This window comes from Martes martes (assembly GCF_963455335.1).
Source record: "Martes martes genome assembly, chromosome: 8".
NCBI lineage: Eukaryota > Metazoa > Chordata > Mammalia > Carnivora > Mustelidae > Martes > Martes martes.
This window is the reverse complement of record NC_137895.1, coordinates 19,178,181-19,201,602: the sequence shown is the minus strand read 5'-3', so window position 1 is coordinate 19,201,602 and position 23,422 is coordinate 19,178,181. Positions and strand designations below refer to the sequence as shown.

Here is a 23,422-nt window from a genome sequence, read left to right as displayed (position 1 = left end):
ATCCTACCTTTTCTCTGGTTATGGTGGGAATGGCCATTTTTTTCCAATAAGACCCTTTTCTCTGGCCATGGTGAGTGGCCCGGAGCTGGCATCTTCTCTAATGCCCAGACTGAGTATGGTGGGGATATAAGGTAGACCCATTCCTGGGAAACATAAGATTTCTTTTATTGCCAAACTTTTGATTCAAGGTCTACCCAGTGGCTTTTCTGAGTGTTTCCTTAGACTGTACAGCAGTCCAAGACACTTCACCCAACATTATCTCTGCCTGCCCTTCTCCTTCACTTGCGGTCAGACTTACATTGTGTTCTGATGGCTTGCCCAGGCTTCCCAGTTCCTCCCCTCTTTCACATGGGTATTTCCCCTAATAATATCCTGCTTATTTAACCCTGTCTCATCTGTTTCCCCAAAGACCTGGGCTTACATACCTAGCTTGGATCCTACCTCCCCACACAGGAATTAAGTACCTTAAGAATCATTACATTGTTCTCTCCTCTGTTTCCTCTTCCGTAAAATGAAAGGGTTGGATAAGAGCACCCACCTCATAATGTTGTTATGAGTGCAGGTGATCACCCTTACACATTTACCTGACGTAATTGCATGTGAGAGAGCCTACTCTTTCAGGAGCCCTTGATTTTGATCCATTCTGTGAAGTTATTTATTAGCAACATCAGTTTGCTCAGGCTTCCGTGCTATCAGAGTCCACTCTGCCTCTATCTTTGTTAAAGCATTGATGTGTTGTAGAGTAAATTGTATCTGTGTTTGTTTCCCCACTGAAAAGTAAGCACCTTCAGGGCAGGTAACATGTTTCCTTCACCTCTATACCCTCCCCAGAGGCACGGTGCTTTGAACAAACATAGCAAACCAGGAAAAGCTGGCTAAATTGTTTTAATTTTTCTATAGAAGTAGTAGAATAGAGTTTAAGTAGCAACCCTTGCATGGCTTCCTACTTTCTGCTGTGCTCTTTATGGAAACAAATAGCACAGAGCCCCTTCCTATTTTGGGACTTACAGTTGGTGGTTTGTGGTACAAGAAGTATCAATGAAAAAATGCAGAAAAGAGAGTGCAGTGCATGGTTAACACGCTGGAGTCCATCTTGAGTTTAGATTCTGGTCTGGCCATTTGTTAGAGCAAGACCTTAGTAAGACATTTAGCCTTACTTAGCCCAAGTTTTTAAATCTTAGACTTACTAAATTTTAATATTTACCCTATATACTAACGATGAAGATTAACTGAAATAATTAACTATAATCCTTACCACAGGGCATATGCTTAATAAATACCAGCTATTCTTACTGCCCACTGACCTTTTACAGTTACTGGTGTCAAAGCACATCCTATAGGAGGGTGTTGCCTTTCCCTGGCTGGAGAAAGGGAATCTACTTATTGAGTGCTCAGGGCTCCCTTGAATGCTGCGATACCAGATGTATACTTCTTTTTTCTAGAGACTGGTGCATCCCTAGGAATCCCTAGGATTTAGGGAATTTATATTTGTCCCATAATTATTCATGGATTATCCAGATTTAGCAACTTTCTTACTCTTCAAAGGATACCACCTGACTCTACTTCAAAAATTTCTGTCTGTGATGTAAGAAATCACTACCAAAATTGTTTAAAAGCCTGGAAAAAAAAAGAAAGGAAAAAAAAAAGTGCTGAAGGGTATTTTCCCTTGTGGGCAAGAGGTATTTACGTTGCCTTTAATAGTCTTGAAGGATGTTGTAAAACACTTCAGGGGTCAGACTGCTTAGACTGTTGATTTTATGGGCAGCTTGTTTAGTTAGCTGTTTGTGTTTGTGTTACATTTTTAAATTAAAAAAAAAAAAGTTTAAGCACACTATCTTCCCCAGAGGGAGTTGATTTTGGAATTGCTGAAAGGTTCAAATGTTGTGGTATTTTAAAAGTGAAACACCACATTCTAGCAATTTCACTGATATGTGCTAAAGTTTCAGCACATTTTTACCTAAAAACTAGATTTGACTATTTTTTTTTCTCAAGCCTCCAAAATGCCATACATCTGACATACAACTTATGCTGGAATATTTAAAGTAGTGTATGAAGTGATTTATATTGCCATGTTCTGAGGAGATGTGAGGCCCAGGGTTGTACCTTTTGGTGTCATTTCAACGCCATAGTGATGAGTTCACAGGATCCGTAGGAAAGGGTGTTGCCTTCCTCCACTCATTCTTTGTGTGTGTGACACATCTGGGCAGAACACTCAAATTCTGTGTTCTAAATTTTCCTCCTCGCTGAATTGAGAGAAATTTTGGAAGTTTGGAAGACTTGTCTGAACTTTTAGGATGAACAAAATAACACTATGACAAGTTAAAGTGATTTGCATCTGTTTGAGGTTGATGGGAGCCTTTCAGCATATAAAAGTAAACATGCATGGTGCCAGCGGAGCTTTTCCAAGACAGAAAATGGCGCAAGAACAATTCATGCATGTATATAGTTTTTAGAAATCAGAATTGCTTCATTGTGCCAAAATCACTTCTGTCTCTATCCTAATATTCATTTGAAGAAGGAAATAAATGTCATTATTTACAGAAAGACAGACCAGAACATCCAACAGTGGCCTAAGTCAACCGATATTGACAAAGCGACAGTAATAATGCTATATATTTATTGACTCATTTATGCTTTCCTTATTTTCTAGTCCTACAATGCCTCCTGGAACTATTCAAGCATGCCACACTCACACCATGACATAAATATTGCATATTCCCAAGTCTACAACAGTCAACAGAAATCCTTACCGAACCCTCAACCTGCCATTGCACCTAATCATTTGAAATTTTTGTCTTGTCATAATTGTTATTTATAGCTGTGAAAAGAGCACATCGTATTTTTGCAGATGGCAGGGATCTTTGAGTTGGTCTTTGATTACTTGACTTCCTGGATCTGGCCAGACAGAAAGCCCCATATAAACATTTATATATTTTACACAGAATTTTATAAAAATTTTTGGCATAAGAATCTCATCTTAGAAGAAGGGGCCACTTGGTCAGTTTGGGTTTGATGTAAAATCTCTTGGTCTCTCAGTGGGAACTTTGGGGTTATTTTACCAGATAGAAGAACTGTCATCATGCTTAGTCTTTCATAGGTCTTGCTTTTAACATCCCACCTTCCTATAGAAATTCTGACCTTACTAGTTAGAAAAGCCATGTAGGATGGTATAAATCATTGCCACTTTCTTTCCAGAGAGTTAGTGATACATGCCTACTCAAATAAATGTATGTAACTTCAAATGATCCAATGGGAACAGAAGTGGATGTATGCCAGAGTGAATTGAGAAAGTTAGAAGTTTACAGTTATGGAAGGGGAAAGTGGTACAAAGGCATTGGATTGTTTTTGCCAATAACCCCAATCTCTAATAGAAGTAGGGGCAGGGGATGCTGGAATGAAGGCAGGCTGGATGCACTGAGCTATGATTGTGCTGGGTCAAGAATTAGACCTCAAAGTTTCTAAAGTTGCAAATTGGTTCTATGTGAAAGTTTCTGTTTTCTGATCTACAGAGCCATTCTCTCTCTCTGTAGATCAGATTGGAAGTAGTTGAAAAACATGGACCTTTAGAATATATAATAGAAAGAAAAGTGACTCCTTTCTGCCCCTTCAACAATGTTCCCATTATTTCCTGAATAACATTTAATTTAGGACTAAACCTGGGCCTTTGAGAAGACAAAGGAATAATGTGATTTCTCCTGAATGATGATTAGTTTTCACATAAGAATTTGCCTTCTCTGAAAGAAAAGCCAAGATTCTGTATTTACCTATAATTTTAGAAAGTGATTCACCCCAAATCCCTAGTGGTTGCAACAATGCTAGAACACAAAACTATATAAACACACATAAACACACACATACACATGAAGAAAGTAGAGAAAAGAATCCCTTTCTCCTCAAAACTATTTTCTGTAGTTAATTATAGATTGTAAATTACCAGCAAGGACATTTAGAATTAAAATTAGTTGGATGCATTCTTTTTTCTATCAAACTTCCACTTTTCAAAAGAGTTAGTTTCCTGACCAATGGGTCTTAAGACTATAACCATATTAGCTAATAAAATAAAGACAAGAGTTTTCCAAAATGTTTTCTAGCTCTTGTTACTTATCTAGCAATATCCCATCAGATCTGTAATTGAGCTTCTAGTATATGGTGAGAACTTTCCTGGCTGTTCACTAGAAGTACCAGGTATAGACTTACAGGTCCATTGTCCCACATCTTGCATAATTTCCCTGTTATTCTCAATTTCTATTTCTCTCTTTTTGAGTTTAAACATAAGTCAGTATTTCTAAATAATCTCTTTTGGTTGCTGGATAAAAGTGAGGTAGCACTAAGGGCATTAAAGAGTCCCATCAAAGATGAACCCCAAACATGTGGACATCAGGGAAAGGTGCTCAAATTTCAGTTAGCACCCTAAGGATGGAGAAACTGATTTTGACCTAGAAGTTTAGTGGCCACTGAAGAACATTTGTTAACTTCACCTGCTCCTTCTTTAAAAGTGGACTTATCTTGCTTAGGTCAATAAATACTGTCACTGATTTTCATAGCAGTTAGTAGCTGGGCTTTTAATCATTTTGATGAGCATATAACCTGAGGAATTCGTCATTGAAAGTAAAGCCAAGAAATTGTATTTACCAAAAATTTTGGGAAACGATTCACCCCAAATCCCTAACCTCATAAAATGGCATCCTGCTTTGTCTAAAACAATTTATCTTCTTATTGCTACCAAAGGTGTCCACCACTTTAACTTCAAACTATCAAATTTGCCCTTGGATTAAAAGTCAGCTCCCTGTTACCTATTAAATAGTGAAAAAGACTTATTCCCTTCACACAGACAAGTAAAGAGAATAGACCTCATCTTTCCCCATGGATGTTAATGGACTTGAGAAATTGCAAAATGTTATTACTTAAGAAAACATTATTTCCTGTTGGTGGTTGGTGGGAGGGTGGTCAAGGGGTGAAGGGAGGGGATAGGGGCTCTTGGAGGACTCCTTTTCTTTCCTTCTTTTTCCACCCTTACATCCTAACAGCACGCACATTTGAAGCTGTATGAGGTTTTGTTTGTTTTCAAGAGATGTTTGAAAGAAGATCAAATGCTTGTGAAAGGCACTGGATCGGCAGCCCTAGAAACTGAAATGTCCCGGAAGCTGTGTGAGCCCGGAAATATCCCACATTTCTATTTATTTTGGCAATTTTACTTAAAACTAGTAAGAGCTGGAGTTCATGCTACAATTAAATTTTCCTCAGGCACCATGAAATGAAAACACATATTACATTTGATTTTAACTGGTTGAGAAAAATGGTGGTTTCTGAAAGTTCATTCTGTGACCTTGAAATAAAAGTTAATAGCTCCTCACATGGGAGAGCTGAGCTTTCACTTAAGTTGGAATTATTCATAGAACTGGGGTTCTCTGGGTTGGAAGGGCTCTTAGGTCACTGAGTTCCCTTCTATCATCTGCTTGAAGCCCCGATACCACCTCACCAAAAAGTGCTAGCAAGCTTGGTCTTGAAGGTTTTAGTGATACAAGACTTACTTATACTTAAAGGGATCTATTTCTTTTTCAGATGGTTCTAATTTTCAGAACTAGATAAAATAATGTTAACTAAAACTCTAATAGTGATTACTATGTGCCAGGAATCATTTTAAGCAATATAATATGTATTTGTACACAAATGCTCACATACACACATATATAGATATTATCTCAATAAATCCTCACAACCATAGGAGGTAGATTCAAATAGCACCGTTGTTTGACAGATGAGAAAACCAAGGCACAGGTAAATGACATGATTTGCCCAAGGCCACACAATCAGTAAGTAAGAGTCGGGAATTCAACTTGGGCAGCATGACTCTAGAGTCTGTATTCTTAACTGCCAAGTTTTACTGCATCTTCAATCTTTATAATTCTCCTTCATCTTAGTATAGAGATTGGCACATTGTAGGTGCTCAATAAAAGTATTTTTTGACAATTTTATTTCAGGATCATGATTCCTTCCATCTTCCCATTAGTTTTACACACAATCATCAATTTGCACCAAGAAACGGTAGAAACAGAATTTTAAATGATGATCAGTACTCAGCCCACTTCTAAGAAAACATCCAGGAAAGCAACAGGTATTTAACATCCACTATAAAGTACTACTCAGCCAGTTGTCACCTTTAGCAGTGGGTCCTTGAACGATTTCAGTTTAATCTCTAGAAATGCAATGCTAGGCTTGTATCAGTGCAACTCCTTTGCCCTCTTTTTTTTTTCTTTCTTTTTTTTTTTTTAACTCTGTCCATGCCTCATTGCCCTATGCAGGGACGAGAGGAATCATTTCATCTCAGCAATGATGCTCATTTTTATGGTCTTTCTCTACCATTATTCAACTGCCTGTCTCACTTAAATTTGTCCATCTATTTCATCCATCTATCCATCCATCCACCTACCCGCCACCCATCCATCTAGCATTATATGCCACGTATCACTAGGTGCTTGGTATTGACTCTAGAAAGGAGGAGATAGAAAGACAATAATAGGTCCTTCCTGTTTACTTTCTTCATATTATTCAGAAATCATATGTAGGCATTCAAGATGACTGCCTTAGAGTTGATAAAACCCATTCCAAAAAGAAATGTATTTTAATCCACAGTGTGAGAGTTAAGCATTTTTTAACTAGAAAGTTCCATTCCTTTTTTTTTTCTTTTAGAGTCTCTGCCTCACTTCTTTTGAATGAAGTTTATCATAGAGTATAATTAGAGTTTATCTAAAACCCTGAGTCATAATTGACATTTACTCAGTCAACAATGAAATAGGGACAAGATAATCCTCTAAGGAACCTTCCATAGGACATGAATTGTTAATTCTTCTGTGGAACTTGAAGAACCTTCTGTGTTTGCAGGCTGCTCTCAGGTGGTGGTCACAATAAACATCGGTTTATGCATGAGGCTGGTCTCAAAGCATGGATGTCTTAGTGAAGAACTCTGCATCTCCTGAATAAGGTGGCTGGCTAGATGGGCTTAGGCACCAGCCTACCCTTGTCTATTCAGATAGGCCAAGCTTTTGTAACCACAGCAGAAGTGGCTTAGCTCCCATCTTAGGCTTGACATGTTTCTGACTGGATTTTTCCTCCCGGGTTGAGCCTTGGGCATGGCCTTATATGTTTTGTTATATTATATTTATTATATATCCTGTGTTTTCACTGCACCATAGAGCAAGGATGATCCTGAAGTAGAAACATCAGGGGCATGAAGGATCAGGCGGAAAAGAGGTTCCTCTATACCATGACATCTTCAAAGTAGGTTACTTGAATGAAACGTTTCACTTCTTGGTTTAGTCATCTTCTTACACCAAGTGTCATCATTTGCTTGGCGACCATTTCTTTCCTACACCCTCTCTCAGGTCTTATAATTCACAATTTGGGTGATCTTGAGACCTTTTGTTTTATATCTGTGAAGACTCTAAGTCTACTAATTAAATCAAAGAAGCTAAAGGAGAAGATTTACAAGACCTGAATTCTGTGGTTCTACTTGGCTTTTTTTTACCTTCAGGGAAAACAATTAAGTTAAGAAGATTTCATGTGCCATCTATTTCTGCCCTGTCTTTTCCTTTTGGAATTATTTCTTAGTCCATGTTGATTATGTGCTCTTCTCTGATGGCCAGAAGGAGGGCAGCTGAGAACTCAAGCATGCCTTTAGCCTTGTATGGATCTCAGTATTCTTATCTTTAAAGTGAAGGGATTGAGCCCATCAACTTCAGAAGCTTTTTGTCCTGGTGTTTCCATGGAATAGAAACTTACAAGATTTCATATCTGAAAACCTAGATTTGTGTGTGTGTGTGTGTGTGTGTGTGTGTGCGCGCGCATGCATATGAGACAGAGATAGACATACACACAGAGTTTTATAGAAGATAGGATTAGAAGGCAATAATCAGACATCAGAAAACTTCTGTTATGGGCTGAATTGTGTCTCTCCTTGGCCATTCATTTGTTAAAGTCCTGACTCTCATTATCTAAAATGTGTCCTCTTTGGATGTAGGAACTTCTAGCTTCCAGAAATGTATGAAAATATCTGTTGCTTAAGCCACCCAGTCTGTGGCACATTGTTATGGCAGCCCAAGAGACTGATACAACTAACACATTTTTATACCTGATTCCAAAGTGCAAAAAAAAAAAAAGGAAGGTTCAGTGACCTTCTCTTGTAGGTTACCTCACTGGCCTCACAGGCTTTTAGGCAAATACTTAGTGCCCTTTGGCCTGAACCTGGACTTGACTAAGAAACCCAGCCTCCAATGACACTGCAGGAAAGAAAATCTGGGAACTTCTATGACACAATTCAGTCTTGCTGAGAATTTTGGGCTAATATTTAACTCTGGACATACATTGACCTGGGCAATTCTTCTATAATAACTTCACACAAAGTTTTAAAATACATATAAAAGCCTTGATTTCTATCTTAATTCTTTTACTCTTATTTATTTATTTATTTATTTATTTATTTATTTATTTATTTTTGGGAGGGGAATGTAGTATCTTATTTGTCTCTTTCATAATTTGTGTTCTTTTTTTCATTCTTGCCTCTGCTTTCCTTTGGACTTCCTTGGGCATTACATTTTTCTTTTCCATTATCTCCATGTTCGTTATCCACATTCTACAACAGGTTCCTTCTCCTTCCATCACATGCATTATCTAGCTCCACCAGGCCTACTGTTCTTCATTCCTCTATAGCACTTCCCACTTTTCTTTATTGCTGTCTGCTTCTCTCTCATCGTCCTTGCCTCTGTCTGCTTAGTCCTTCTCTCCTCCAGCTTCCTTTTTTTGCCTCTGTGTTCAGTTTCTAGCTCCAGTCTCCCTTCTCTGCTCTTTCTTCTTTCCTTTCATCTGCTGACTTGCTTCCGTCCCCACCTTCTGTTCCCCTCCTGGGCGTTTCTTTGGCCCACCTTTCCTTCTCCTCTGAGACTTCGTTTTCTTGGTGGTAGATGGGGGATGATACTGTAAACATCACAAAAATAATTGTATTGAGAACAGGTGGTTCCCTTGGTGTGTCCCAGAAGACAGAGCCTTTGAGTCAGCCCAGAATGCCTGGGCTCCGTGTGGTACAGGAGACAACATTGGTGCTGGAGGGATGTCTAGGCCACAGCCAAAAGTCCCAAACTTCCAGAACTCTGGGACTTATCTCTGACCCCCGCCCTCTCACCAGTTAGAAATTTTGAGGTACTGGGTCACCTGGGAAGAGAAAGAATTAACCTGCCTTTGTCCCCTCAAGCACACTTCTCAAACACATTCACTTAAGTTACTTCTGTGATGCTCGCTCCCTGACTTACCCACTGGTTACTGTGTTCTCTGTGCACCAGATTGTGCCCAAGCCCTTTCCATCATTCATGGTGGCTCCCTGGGGTCACCTCTCCACTAAGCTCCCTGGTCATCCTCCAGGCTCAGCTGCAGTGTAGGACCAGGAATCAGCACATGTGTCACTGTGAACTTCTTGGTTTCTCTTCTTATGCTTTCTGCACAATGCTAGTTTTGGCTCCAAAGAGTAAAACCACAGTTTTTTGTTTTTGTTTTCTGGTTTTGGTTTTTCAAACAGTGTTCCCAAGGAGACCTACTTGGGTTTTACTCTCCTTACCCATCCTTCCTCACTTTGTTTTTTCTCCTTCACTTACCCCTGACTCTTCAGTTCTCATTCTTTCTACTTCAGGACTAAAATTTAAGCACTTCTCATTTGTTCACTCATTTATTCACTCATTCAACAAAATTTATAAAGTGACTAGTATGCATGAGATGATTTATGTACTTTTGATGGCATAGATAGTAGTTGTAAGGTTTCTTTGAAGTCTAGGTCATAGATAAAGACACCTACAGATTTTGATCATTAGAAATTTCTAGGTATTCCTAGAGTCAAACAGAAATTTCTGTTTAGTGGGGTTTTTCTTTAATTGAATTTGTTACTGAATGTGAATTTCAAATAGTTCCCATTTTAACATATATTTTTTTATACCTTTGCAGAATACTAGGACTTGGAAAGTTACATGCTTTGCAATTAATTACAATTATGAAAGATGGTAACACTTGTCCAACAGTTAATTTGTGCAGGATGTGAAAAGAAGTGCATGTCTATTTATTAATTCTTAAAACAACTTGATGCAGTAGATATTACTGATGAACCTAAGGTTTGGATAGGCTATGTTATTTGGCCAAGGTCTCTCAGCTGGTGACTGGTGAAGCTAGGACTTCAGTTTTGTCTGATACCAAGGCTCACGTTTAGTGACTGTTCTCCATTGTCTTCTGGTATCAGATTGTCCAGAGCAGTGGAAAGGAGAATTTGCAATGTGGAGTGACCAAAGGGATGGATACCTGAGGTGAGAATGGTGCTTTTTTGACCTGTAAGCCAGGAGATTGTGGGGCATAATTTCTGTCTGGCCTACCCACAAGTATCCTCAATATCTTGAGGATGGTGGATCCCTCCCCACCAGCTGGCTTACCTTCTGAGCCTTGGGCATGTCGGTGTGGCGCTGGGCACGGACAGAGCGGGCGGACTTGGCAGGCTTGAGGGGTGCGCAGTACATCTCTAGCCTCCTCAGATCACAGCTCCGGAAGCAGCACTCATCCACAATGCCTGTCTGAGGTGCCCTCCGACTGCTTGAACCATACCCCGTGGGCTTGTCTGTGCAAATCAAACACACAGTGGTCTGGCTTTAGAGGGGAGATTGCTTTCTTCACAGTTCCACCCAGCCCCTGAAGCCTCTCCTCTTTTCATACCTGGTCCACCTACACATCTCAACCTCTTCCTAAAGTTTCCCCAACAATTCCTGACCCCACGGATCCTTCTGGATTCTGGTGTGTCTCTGGACTCTGCCCCACACTCCTTAGCATCAACTCATGCAGAATGTACTTTATTTGTGTTAATTCTCGAGTACTCAGAAACCTGTAGTCAAGGATCTTGTCTATGCCCAAACCTAGTCTTTCCTTAAATACTTGCTTAGGTTGGAGGCTGCTAAGAATATTAATTAAAAGAAAATAATGTTTTAAGTTTTCTTCATCTTTTTAGCAAATCTGCATAGTTTTTATGTGCAGGATGGCTCAAGTGTTTGCTCTTTTCCTTAACTGCTACCATTCTGACGTCAGGTTGAGTATCAAACGAGTTTTAAGCCTGGAAAGGGCTCCTCATTTTACTGATGTGGAAACTGAGACTCAGGGTGGGCAATGACTTGCTTTAAGTAATTCATGCAATAAGGGGTTGAATCAGGATTCAAACTCAGATCTATTCCCTGCAGAGTTCAAGTGCTTCAGAGAGCCCAGGAAACCTGCTGTGTAACTATGGACAAGTCACTTAAGCCTCTTGGGCTCAGTTTATACATTTGTAAAGTATATTTAATAATATCTTTGTTATAAGAGTTCTTTGAGGATTACATGAGATAATGTATGAAAAGTGCTTAGAACATCACCTGATATAAAGCAGATCCTAAAGAAATGTTTGTTACGTTCTCTGAGTACCCTTTTCCAGGATCTTATATAGTCTGTGATGAAACAGCTTCAGTGTTAAGTACATCCAGAAGACTTGGAATTCAGAATTGATAACAGTACTAGTGTGATGGTGCTTCCTCTACTATCACCCTGGAGAGACCAGAACAATCAATTCTGTTTCTTATAGAATAACTACTACACTGAGACAGAATGAACTGAATGTCCATCTTTCATGTGATTTCTAATTGCCCAGAGGGCACATCATGAATCAAATTTCTTTTGATGTTCGCAAATTAGTTAGACCTCTTTACTTGGCAAATAGGTTTGGGTTTAGTTTTATTTTGCACTGTTTTGATTTGGACACATTTTTCCTGGCTCTAGAATTAAAAGAGAGGGCAAAACAAGCTTACATGAACTTGCCACGGGAACTGAAAGTGTACCTAAGTTCTTTGTAATCTTTTTGTTAAAGCAGAACTTCTATTAAACCAAATCATGCTTATATACCAATAGATAAAGCAGACAAAAGTGAAACTGCTCTGGCTCAGGCAAAGGTAGGGGGACTGGAACTTGGCTTTCTCTCATCTCCCTTACCTCGCTTGGGAGGCAGGGGGCCTGGTCTTCTGCATTGACATCCAGCCTTCATGGAGGAAAATTTGTGAACCACTGATCCTGAAGAATCCAATTAATCAATCTGGCATATATTCGATCTTTATTCCCGACACAGAAGACAATGTTATCGTTTAAACAAAAAGTCTTATGTTTGTGCAATAATGACACCATTCTTCAGAATGGTGTTTTGAAGGTCAAAATCCCCATGTATATTTTGAACTCCCTGGTTAGGGAAGATCAGACCCTTGGTAATGGCCTGCTACCAAACTAGTTTGGCTGCCTTGCTGCTTGAAGGGCCAACCGTTCATGGCATCCTCTACAAACCCAAATGTTTTCCTGATGTTTGGCACAGCAGTCTGGGGATGCTTCCTCCCCGTAAGGCAGGTTTATTGTCATTCTTAGGGCAGCTGAGGGTAGTAACTCAGGGAGGGTTCATTTGTGGTCTCTTTGGGTGGGGTCTGCTTTCTCACTTAGGGGCAAGCCCTGTGGGTGCCTCATGGTTGAGGGGTTTGGGAGGGACAGGCAGCTGGCCCCAATTGAAGCCTCAGTAGTGTTTTCACTTGCCATTGGAGAATCCACTAGTACAGAAGACTCTCTGGTTCTGCTCGCCAGCCGGGCTCTGGCAAGCTGAGACTCAGCCAGTCCCCTGGGCAATGTAAACAATGTTTTTTGTTTTTTGTTTTTATAATCTTTTCCTGGGACTATAAATTAGAGGAAGGACACAAATGGGCTTACATGGTTCATTGTAATCCACAAAGGACTTCTACATACTTTCTGCTAAGTGGTTATTTCAAGACGTTGAAGGGGTCAGCCAGTTAAGTGTAGCTGATACACTGGTTTTTCTCTTAGGGTGGGAAGAAGGTGACTTGGCCTACTTTGAGGTATCCCTGTTGTTCACCATAGGTAATGGTTGCTCTTTGTCGAAACTATACATTTCTTAATGGGACATAATTGGGATTTTTTTGCTGTATAGTATAGAATAGTAATTTGAAGTTTAAATGTGGGGTGGTAAAGGTGGTTCCAAAAACTTTCAAACTTGGCTAACTCAGAAACAACAAATTGCAAAATTCATGCTTATGGGTTGAAGATGGAGAGGGGTAGGGTCTGCAATTCCAGGACCCCTTTAGCATTTCCATTTCATGCATCTCTAATGTAATCTTCCTTCTGGAGGAAGACACCACCCTAAATCTTGGGAAGGCAGAAAACATGATGTATTGTATATTCCCTTCTTGGAGACTATCAGTAGACATGAACCTCACCACAGGTCTATTTCCTCTTATGAAATAGAAAGTAATCATCAGCACAGCAGAAAAAATTAATAACATACCTGGGTATCTGCTTTGTCATCTTTCTTAGATGAGCTCAGAATTTAACATGGCTCAGTCTATAAAATAGCTATGCTTTTCCAGTACATAGATAAATGAATTTAGGAACAGAAATTTAGGACTGTTTTGTAATGCCCCATAAAAAAGTTTACCTTATATCCATATCTTCTTAAAAAAATATTGTTGAAATGGTGGTATATAGTCTTGGATTTTACCATAAATGTAACTGCTGGTTAACTTTAGTTACCACAGTTCTAGAAAGATGTTTTTCTTTGTTCATATATTCATCATATCTACAACGGACTAATGGCACTTCATTAAGAATATATGAATATAGCAAATGTTTACCTATTGCCTTTTAAAGTTTATTTCATCCTTTGAAGTGTCCTATAGGCTCAATTTCTGGTTCTACATCAAGATATGTAACCAAAGAAATAATTTCTCACTAATTGAGAGGCCACAGTTGAGGGTCAAAGTTTTGTCCTTTATCTTCAAATGCCTCATATTACTTCTTTTGTTTCTTTAAATTGAAGTACAGTTGACATACTCTATTATATTAGTTTTAGGTGCACAACGTAGTGATTCAATATTTATATATGTTATGAAATGATCACCATGATAAATCTAGCTACTATCTGTCACCATACAAAGTTCTTACAATGTTATTACCTATTCTCTGTGTTGCACATTGCATTCTTGTTTTTTGTTTATTTTATACCTGAAAGTTTATACCTTTTAATCCCTTTTCCTTATTTTGCCCATCCCCACCCCTTCCCCTCTGGCTTGTTTTCTATAGCTGTTAGGCTGTTTCTGTTTTGTTTTGTTTGTTCCTTTGTGTTGTTTTTTAGATTCCACATATAAGTGAAATCGTATGATATCTGTCTTTATCCATCTGACTTTTTTCACTTAGTATGATACCTCTAGGTCTGTCCATCTTACTACAAATGGCAAAATTTCATTTTTTTAATGGTTGACAATACTCCGTTGTATATACTACATACCACATCTTTTTTATTCATTCATCTGTTGATGAACACTTAATTGCTTCCTATCTTGGCTATTATAAATAATGTTGCAATGAACACAGAGGTACACATATCTTTTCAAACTAGTGTTACATTTTCTTTAGATAAATACCCAGAAGTAGAATTTCTGGATTATAGGTTCTATTTTTAATTTTTTGAGGAAACTCCATACTGTTTTCCATACTGTGGCAGGACCATTTTGTATTCCCACCACCAGTACACTCCTATTACTTTTTTTAGAGAACCAAAATAAAGATATTTGTTGCTATGGGCTAAAACTAGAAGTCTGAAACAATATGGTTCACTGTAAAGGCTGTAAAATCATTTGCTCCAACATCAATTTTGAGAAAAATAGGGACTTATTATGATGTGTAAATTATAGCTGTTGTCATTGTGATTAATTTTTAAATGAGATAGAATGAATTGTTCTATCCTTGCCTTTATAAACTCCTCATTAGGAACTATGTAATTCTGCTCCAGTGGGCAGTGTCAGAACTGGTAGGTGAATGGGAAACAAATATTGCCTTAGTATAAGAAGAAACTTCTAACAATTTGTACTCAAGAGTGTTAAAAAGGAGATAAACTTCTTTTAAAGATAATGAACTACCCATTGTTAGAAATAGTTAAGTAAAGACTGGATGAACACCTGCCAGAGATCTTAGGAACATATTCCTGTATTGTACACAGTGTATGACTGCCATGATCCCATCTATTTCAGATTCTGTAACAAGTAAAGAAATGGAGGAGAAACCCATCTAGGCCAAATATTCAGTATGGTTAGAAGTTACTTACATCGTCTTCAAGAAAGAGGTTCAAATTTTTTTTAACTTAGAAAGTGAAAATTTTTTTTTCTCCTTATTACTTGAGTTCCCCAAGAGGCTTAAAACATTTTTTCCTCACTTGGGACTACCAAAAAAGAAATAGAATAGAAAAAGGAGAGTCCTTTCTACAACTAGGTACATTTCCAGAGTTCTGTGGTACTGGCATTATGAAGTGACTATATACTCACTCCACCATTAGCATGAACAGGTAACATGTATAAAATTTCACAGATTTTTTTCTTGCTGACAGAGTCTTGACATTGAAAAACTATTTATTTATTTATTTATTTAGTCAGTAGTTTTGCTCCAAAGCATGCACACCAAATGTTGCTTAGCAGACAAATCGGCCCCCACCTAACCTAGGCTTTGACTCCATTACGCATAGACATAACATGTAATCACAGTGCACTGCTGTGTCTTGAAAGTAGGCGAACAGACAGAATTCCAATGGTTAAGCAGCTGGCTTCTATAATAATAGCACTTCCCTTTAAATAATGCATGGTCAGTGGAGTAATTCAATAATCTTCAGGGCAAACTTGCTAGTTACAAGGGTTTTGGGCAGAATTGTGGCATCATCAAAACCACACCAATTAGCTGAGTCTCACATTTTGTCATGGAGGCAAGCAACTTGCTTCCCTCCATCTCTGAAGGAGAAGGTGTAATGCTGAGATTAAACTGGGATAATAATTTCTAGAACAAAGAGCTCTAGTTGTGCATTACTGGTAGAAATGATACTAACTCTTCCGGTGCTATGTATGCTTGTGCTTCTTATAGGTTTCTCGGAAGGCAGTTGGGATGCTGTACTGAATTTTAATTTCTTTTGAAACTTCCCCTCTTATTGAGAAAGCTTTACTTTAATTATTTAAACCCTGTCAATGGAAAGAGGAGACATTGATTTGAAGTATCAATATTTAAACAATGAAAAATGCAAACATTTTGCAAACAGGGAAATATTCAGTTCTGAAGACACAACTTGCTACTATTTGGGTTCTGAGGAATAAAACTATTTTCTAGAAATTGCTAATAGGAATAGGTTCTAAAGTCAATCATATTTTGAAGGCAGGATAAAAGAAATAAGACAATTCAAGTTGGCTGTTTCTAAAAAAATCCACAATTATGTGTTTGATGGAAAACACAAATGGAGTTATTAAGTAATAAGAAACTACTTCCATTTAAATTTTATTAACTGAAGATTGATCTCAAAATTAACTACTACAGTAAGAATCCACAGAAGCCAGAAAATTGGGTTTCTTACACCAACTATTTATCCAAAACCTCCAGACATGTTGACAATTCAGAGTAACTCAGAATGATTAATTTCTTAGGGCCATGTTTCCCCATGGGCCACCTTGTCTAATAAAAAAATCATTCAGTTGACTTAATTTTGCATGGTATACTCTAGGAAAGTTGGGTAAAATATGAGTAATCTTGAACTTGTCTCTATTTTAGCATTTTAATTGTTATTTTCATTGGTGGAAAAGTGAGAATTACTTCTCAATCCTTCCTACATATTTTATGGCTTTATATGGAAAACTAGGCTCCTTTTGTGAATTTCTAACATAAGGAAAATTGCGATAAGACTATTTCTCCAAACACAAAATGTGATACATTGATGGCTGATATTTTCTGAATTCATAGGATTGGCATTTAGCTTAAAGCCTAATGATGAGTCAGTATTTTACCTTTAAAAAATTTTTATGGAAATCACACTTGAATGAAAACAATTATTGAGATATATGTTGTCATATGATTAGTAAAGATACAGAAAGAGGCTTTCACTTCTGTAAGCTAGGTACATTATTATGCACTTAGAATAACATACATGCACACACTTACACATGTATCAGGGAGTCAAGTGACTTACCATCAGTATCAAGGCTACTGTCATACACTTTGAAATTAAGATTGTTTTTGAAGACGTTTTTCTGCCTTATATGTTGCCAGTGGACTCTACACATTTCTGCTTTTCTATACAAGGAGCTTTCCAAGTAGGATTGACCTTTGGCATCTGCAAAAGTGAACACTGAGAAAATGTCCACTTTTCTATGAACTACCTGTCATGAACTTTTCTGGAAAACCTATCACACTTAGGCATTGATTTCATTTTGGCCTATGTTAATTTTTAACTGCCGGTGTTTGCTGGTCCCACTACTTCTCAGTTGGACGAGGTCATCTTTTCTAGGAATCTTGGCTCTATTTGACCCCACCCCCACCCCCACCACTCAGCAACTCTTTCTCAGCTACTAAATCCCCACAACCCCAAAAGACCAAAATCTTCTCATTACCCAATCAAGTCAATGCTTGTGTATCTGTGGATCTGAAAGGAATGAAGCAGAGATCCATGGGGCTTCCATTTTCTTTAAAGCCTCCTTTCTTTTGGAAGCCTCAACTCAAGGGCAGGTGTAAAAATAGTGTTATTTAGTCCGCCTCTATCTCTAAGACCAGGAAACTAAAGCACAAGGCCTAGGGACAAGAAAACGGGCGATTCAGAGCAGAAATATTACCGTTTTAGGACTCTGGAGAAATGGGCCAACAGAGTGGGAAGCAACATGATGTATTACTTTCGCCTGATACAATGCCCTGGAGGACAACCGTCTTGCCAGGACAGCACAATTTACTAGCTTAGGTCTGATTCCAGGGCTTGGAGGAGATAGATGTAGCCAACAAAATTATATTTTGGCAAGAGAAATGCTTTGCTGGACAGAAATGTTGCCCTAAGGGAATGGTTTGGTTTATCAACGTCTAAGGTAAAAGATAATCAAATGCCAAGAGGTCATTTTTATGTTTGAATGACTTCAGTTGGGCCTGCTATATAAGTTAGCTACCATTTTCTAGTTACATAGTTTCAGTTATTTAGAACATATTGCAGGATTTGAGCATGATCTGCCTGTGACATCAGTCATACCAATGAAGGAGGCAATATGTGGAATGGCTAAAAGCACAGGTTTTGGAATCAGACAGATCTGGATTCTGCCACTTATTCACTGTTCACCTTGGGCAAGACACAAAATATTCTAAGACTCAGATGTTATAGAAAGTGGGCATATGTAAAAGAGTACCTCCAAGATTAAGTGGTAATGTGTGCAAAGTATCTTGTACAATGTCTGGTATACAGTAAGGTCTGGATAAATGTTAGCTATTTTAAGCAGTACAATTACAGAGTTGAGTTGGATAACATAGCTCACTGGGCAGGAATTGTCCTCCTCTCTCAATCTTAAAAATGTATCCTTTCCAGTGTTTTGTTGAAAAAGATCCTTTCTAGATAGAGGAGGACTATTTGCCATTAAAGTAAATAAATAACCATTCCCTTTGAAAGGATATCCAAACTATAGGTTGTATAGATTGTTCTAAATAGTTTTAATCTAGAATAGACCCTCTGAAAATGGATGCATCTATCAAGTCAAACAAGGCAAAGTCATATGAGCTTATCTTGAACTCTCATTACCTTTGATTTCTCCCCAATAGCTATTTAGTGTTACCATCCCCATCCATCTACTTCTTTCAAAACAGTGTTGCAAGGCATGAGGTGTGTGCGGGCAAAATAGGTGGTCAGAAGTGGTTTCCCAATCACTTTCAAGCAGCGTACGTATTTTTCTCCTCTCTCTTCACTTCATGCTTCAGCTCTTTCTTTCCTCTTCTTTTCTGTATCTTCTCCTCTCTTCCTACTGACAACCGCTGATGTTTTTACTTACTGATGAATTTTAGGACAATTTCTATGCAGACTTCATAGTAGCCTAGGAATTAGAGTTTAGTTCCCTCCCTGGAATGACTGAAAACTAGGGCTCCCTCCCCTGCCAACCTCACTTTGGGAATAAGCAGTCACCAAGTATACAGTGTCCCCAGGCCCACTTAGTCACTACTCCATCTTGGACCCATGCCTGAACGAGATGAAAATAGACAACAAGAGAAAGAATACGAAGGGATGTTGAGGAATTATGTATATGGGCTTCACTTATCTCATTTTTTTGAGAAAGACTATGACGGAAATGGTAAGATGAGTCTGGCTCCAACCTGGAGATTGTAGCCATGCTACCAACTTTATCTCTTCTACTTGCATTGTTATTGTTCGTTTACTCTTTCAAATGTGGTAAGAGAGGCCTTGTAGGCAAAACATAAGGCACTGGTGAATAGAGGGTAACACCCTTCTCTCTGGTGCCACAGAAAGATGAATCAGCCAAAAGAGTATTGAAACACATTCTCCTTATTTTTAGTTTCACTCCAAAGTCTATCATTTCTCTTTTCTTTGCAACTTGGCACCTGCTCTGCGTTCTCAGGGGCCCTGTTCCCTGTCAGTCTCCCCACTCAGGCCTCTGTGTTTTGCTCAGGGCACATCTGGAGATTTTCCCAGGGGTGGGTGTGACACAGTCAGGATGGCAGGTGAAGGGGTGACAGCTGCCAGGGCAGTCTGGCTGTCTGAAGGGAGAGTGTTGGGAGGGGGAGGCCCTGTAAGGAGAGGCACCGGGCCTGCCTCAGGGAGTGAACTGTTGGAAAGCCGCCTCCACAGCAGCAGACACAGCCCTCGGCATTCTTGTAGAGAAGGAACAGCCAGAGTCAGCGACAGATTGAACGCGGGAGAGAAGGAGGAGGAGGGAGGGAAGGAGAAGGTGGCCAGGGTGTTACACGATAGAAATAACCACATGGTGTGCCGTGTAATGCCAGTTGGGTTGTGTGTGATGTCCCTTTCATGCCGGTGTGTCGCCAGCGCTGTTCCTGAATTGAAAGGTCCTGGGAAGTGTTTCTGTAGCACCTACAAGAGTGCCATATGCAGAGAAGGAAGAAGAAGAAGAAGGCCATGTGGTATATTGAAAACAACATTGGATTTTAGCTCCAGATCCTTGGTGCAAACTCACAAGTCACCCCAACTCTCTGAGATCCAGTTTTCTCATGTTGACTACCAAAGTACTGGAGAGCATCAAGCACTCCTAACAACATGACCTTAAGGATTATCCAGCTGGTTATGCTACCCACTTTTTAATCAATAATGTACATATGGCATATCAGTGTTTCTCCTTAATAATAGGGAAATATATAGTGAAGAGAAGTTGGATGAGACAACCAGGAGTTTCCTCTCTGTCAGGTTTAAATTTAGATGAAAAAAAATTAAGGAAGGAAAGAGTTTAAGGAAAGCAAGGATCAGTGTTGGATTTGATGGAGGAAAAGAGGGAATGTGTAATAGGGAGGCAGACTTGAGTAAGAGGAGTGGACAAGACCATGTATGGGGATTGAAGAAGCCGGTTCAAGGAGGATACAGGTGTGAATTAGAAAGAGGATAATAGGGGGAGTCATTTATTGGGGCTGTTGAAACCGCAGAGAGAGTCAAACTACATTGTGGAAATCAGGGTCGTGAAGGCTTCGAGGAATAACTGAGGGACGGCCTTCACTTGTGTGGGCACTTGGAAATGAAAATTAGTGTGAAATCATGGGCACAGTCTTTTACCGTTACTTTTTACGAAGCTGCATCTTCAAAAAATGAATAAGCAGACAAGCCCTGGGAGGGTTGCTAATACTGTTGGCCAGAATGCTAAACTTGTAGCCCTCAGAATGGCCAACTTTTTATTTCACTGGTTTCCTTGGTGTCTGTGTATGGTATATGAATCCTCTGTGAGATAATTCAGTTCCTTCCAGGGGGACACACGCATAGTTTCCCTGGAAAATTCCAGCTACAACCATATGCTGTCTCATCTCTGATAGAGTGAATGGGCTTCCAGACAGGTCATCATCTCTGCCATTGGTACCCAACATCTGCCCAGCAGATAAAATTAGAAGATGACCACTATAAACATGGTTTTTCAAACATCACCTCCTTTTTTGGTAAAATAAACTAATGTTAAGGTTACTAAAATTTTAAAATCTGTACAAGGAGTTCTCAGGTTGTAGTATTATTTATCAAAATATCAAGCAGGTATGCAGATTAGACTGAACAGTTCATTTAGAGTTATTATATTATTTCAGGAACTTTCAGCTAAATTCTGGACTCATGAGACCATCTTTTATTTCTTTTCTTTCAATGGAATTTTGCTGCTATAATTTTTCTCCCTTTTCTCTTAATATTTGATTATTTAAACATGACCAATAGACTTGAAGGTCTTTCCTCAAATTATTGTATTTTAGAATTTCATACATCTTTGGACATCATGGCAAACTTACGGTCAACTAAAGAGATTTCTTAGTAATCTGGCAATCACTAAGCCTGTAAGCTTTTAACCACCCACTCATCCTAATCTTCTTCCCCCAAATATTATTTTTCTGAATTGAAGAGGTAAATTATGAATAAGGAGAAGGAGACATGTGGTTAAGTTGTGGCTTGTGTCCACTATAAATATTGTTCTTAATTTAATTTCATCTAAGACCGATAGCATGCCTACCTCTTTAAAATTTACGAATGTTATTTAGCAAATATTATTCTCAACTAAGAAAAATATCTGATTTTCTCACTTATTTTACTCAATTCAGCAAAGAAAAATACTTTCATCTTTGATATTCAAAATCACAAAAGAGAAACCAAACTCCTTTCTTTTTATTTTTTTCCTCACATAGTCAAACATGCTGTGAATGACCACATTGCTCCGCTCTGGGATCCCACTCTGAGGCAGTGGCCTCTTGGCCTTCTATCCAGTCGCTCATTTCCATGAATTTACTTTCTGAGAACTAGAGACAGTTGCCCCAGAAGTTGTTTTTCAGTTTATCCGTGATTGGGGAATTCATTAGCCTCATTGGGAACAAGTAACCTGAGGACTAATGTGTCATATTGGGACAGGATATTGCTTGTGGGACATTTTATTTCCTTTAACACTTGCCTTCTGTCTGCTCTCTTTGGCTCAGATCTGGGTTTGGGAAGGTTGCATGGAGGCACTGCTTATACTAATACTTAAGCAAACTAACTCTGTCTTAACTCTGGCAGGAAGTGAGGGCCCAAGTGAGGGCTAACAGATCTCTTCTGTTGCATAGTCTTTTAGCAGGGCAGTCTCCATTTTCTCTTCCCAGCTTTCCAGAAAGTATATTCTTCCCTGTAACTCCACACCAAGCCTCTCACACTTGAGAGAAAGGAGAATATCAAGTCCGTTGACTTCTTGATAGCTATGGTCTCCATAATCCAATATGTCAATTAGATGCGTATTTGTATAAAAACTGGATATAGAAACCTTCAGTTTGATAAGAAATGATCCTCAAGGTCTTGTAGCAACTTCTATGTACTTGGGGTGAGAGGAGAGAAGTAAAGCTCTTTGACTAAGTTGTATGGGTTCTGATAAGAGAATGTGGAGAGAGCTGCATACATCCTTGTTTCTAAACTCAGAGTTCATGTCATTGATGAGGACTTCTTAAAGAAAAGAATGATAGGAAAAGGGGGGCTGTTGGCCTAGAAACATTTTAATTACTTCTAAAGACTTGCCGACATTTAATTTTCTTTTCAAACACCTTCTTGTTTTCCTCTTCTCCTCCTCCTCCTTTGCTCTGGTTCAAGATGATACTCTGGTAAAGGTCACTTGTGCAGTCCTAGTCTTTACATATCTTCTCACTGAACCAGTGCTCCCACGGTCCACTGAGATCTGCCCTTGGCAGACATTTCCCGGAGTTAGACTATGAATCGTCATAAATTCCTTGCATTCTTCACAACATCTGTGCCTTCTTTTGCCACATCTTTTTTCCTGGTACTCAACAGGCCACAAATTACCCTGGACTTCTCTTTTCAGGCTGTTGATGTCTTAACACTCTCCTTTCAAACCAAATTCCTCTCTTGTCCTTGGCTGTTGCTCTTGGCTTCCCAGACTTCCCATCTCCCTCATCTGGGTTAGTCATCTGCGGCATCACCAGCAGTGCCTCTTTCTCTTAGCCTTCTATCTGGCCTGAAATTATGCATTTCTTCAAATGTCAGAGTTACTATGCTCAACCATGCTACCTGGTTGGATGCTTAAACTCCCTAACATGATTTAAACACTCTAGTGCAGACAGTACCTCCCTGCAGCAAGAACACTTGACAAAACTCAAACCCAGAGGATACTGGTTAGCCAGTGGAAGAGAAAGAACTATAATAAGACCCAAAGATACAATCAAATGAGGTTGCAAACTTTTCCAATAAACACAAGTTTCTCTTGAGAGTGAAAGGCAACATTTCATTCTTTTGTTGATTTTATATTTAAACGATTTCTTTGACATTTAGAACAATGGGGGCCTTTGCAATAAAAACATTACCCATAGCTTC

The 23,422-nt window shown here is 39.0% G+C and overlaps 1 protein-coding gene across 6 annotated transcripts in view; it reads right to left on the bottom strand.

Moving 5' to 3' along the window:
- IGF1 (insulin like growth factor 1) overlaps positions 1-23,422 on the bottom strand; it is a 72,741-nt gene that overhangs the window by 6,513 nt on the left and 42,806 nt on the right. For 2 of the 6 annotated variants that reach the window (XM_080810399.1, XM_080810401.1), the window contains exons 3-4: positions 10,461-10,642; positions 8,919-8,970 (exon numbers count right to left, since the gene is read on the bottom strand). In XM_080810399.1, coding sequence (XP_080666525.1) covers positions 8,919-8,970; positions 10,461-10,642 — 234 coding nt within the window. Of the gene's footprint in view, positions 1-8,493; positions 8,971-10,460; positions 10,643-23,422 lie in introns of those variants that run through there. The other 4 variants (XM_080810397.1, XM_080810398.1, XM_080810400.1 and 1 more) reach the window with 2 other exon arrangements.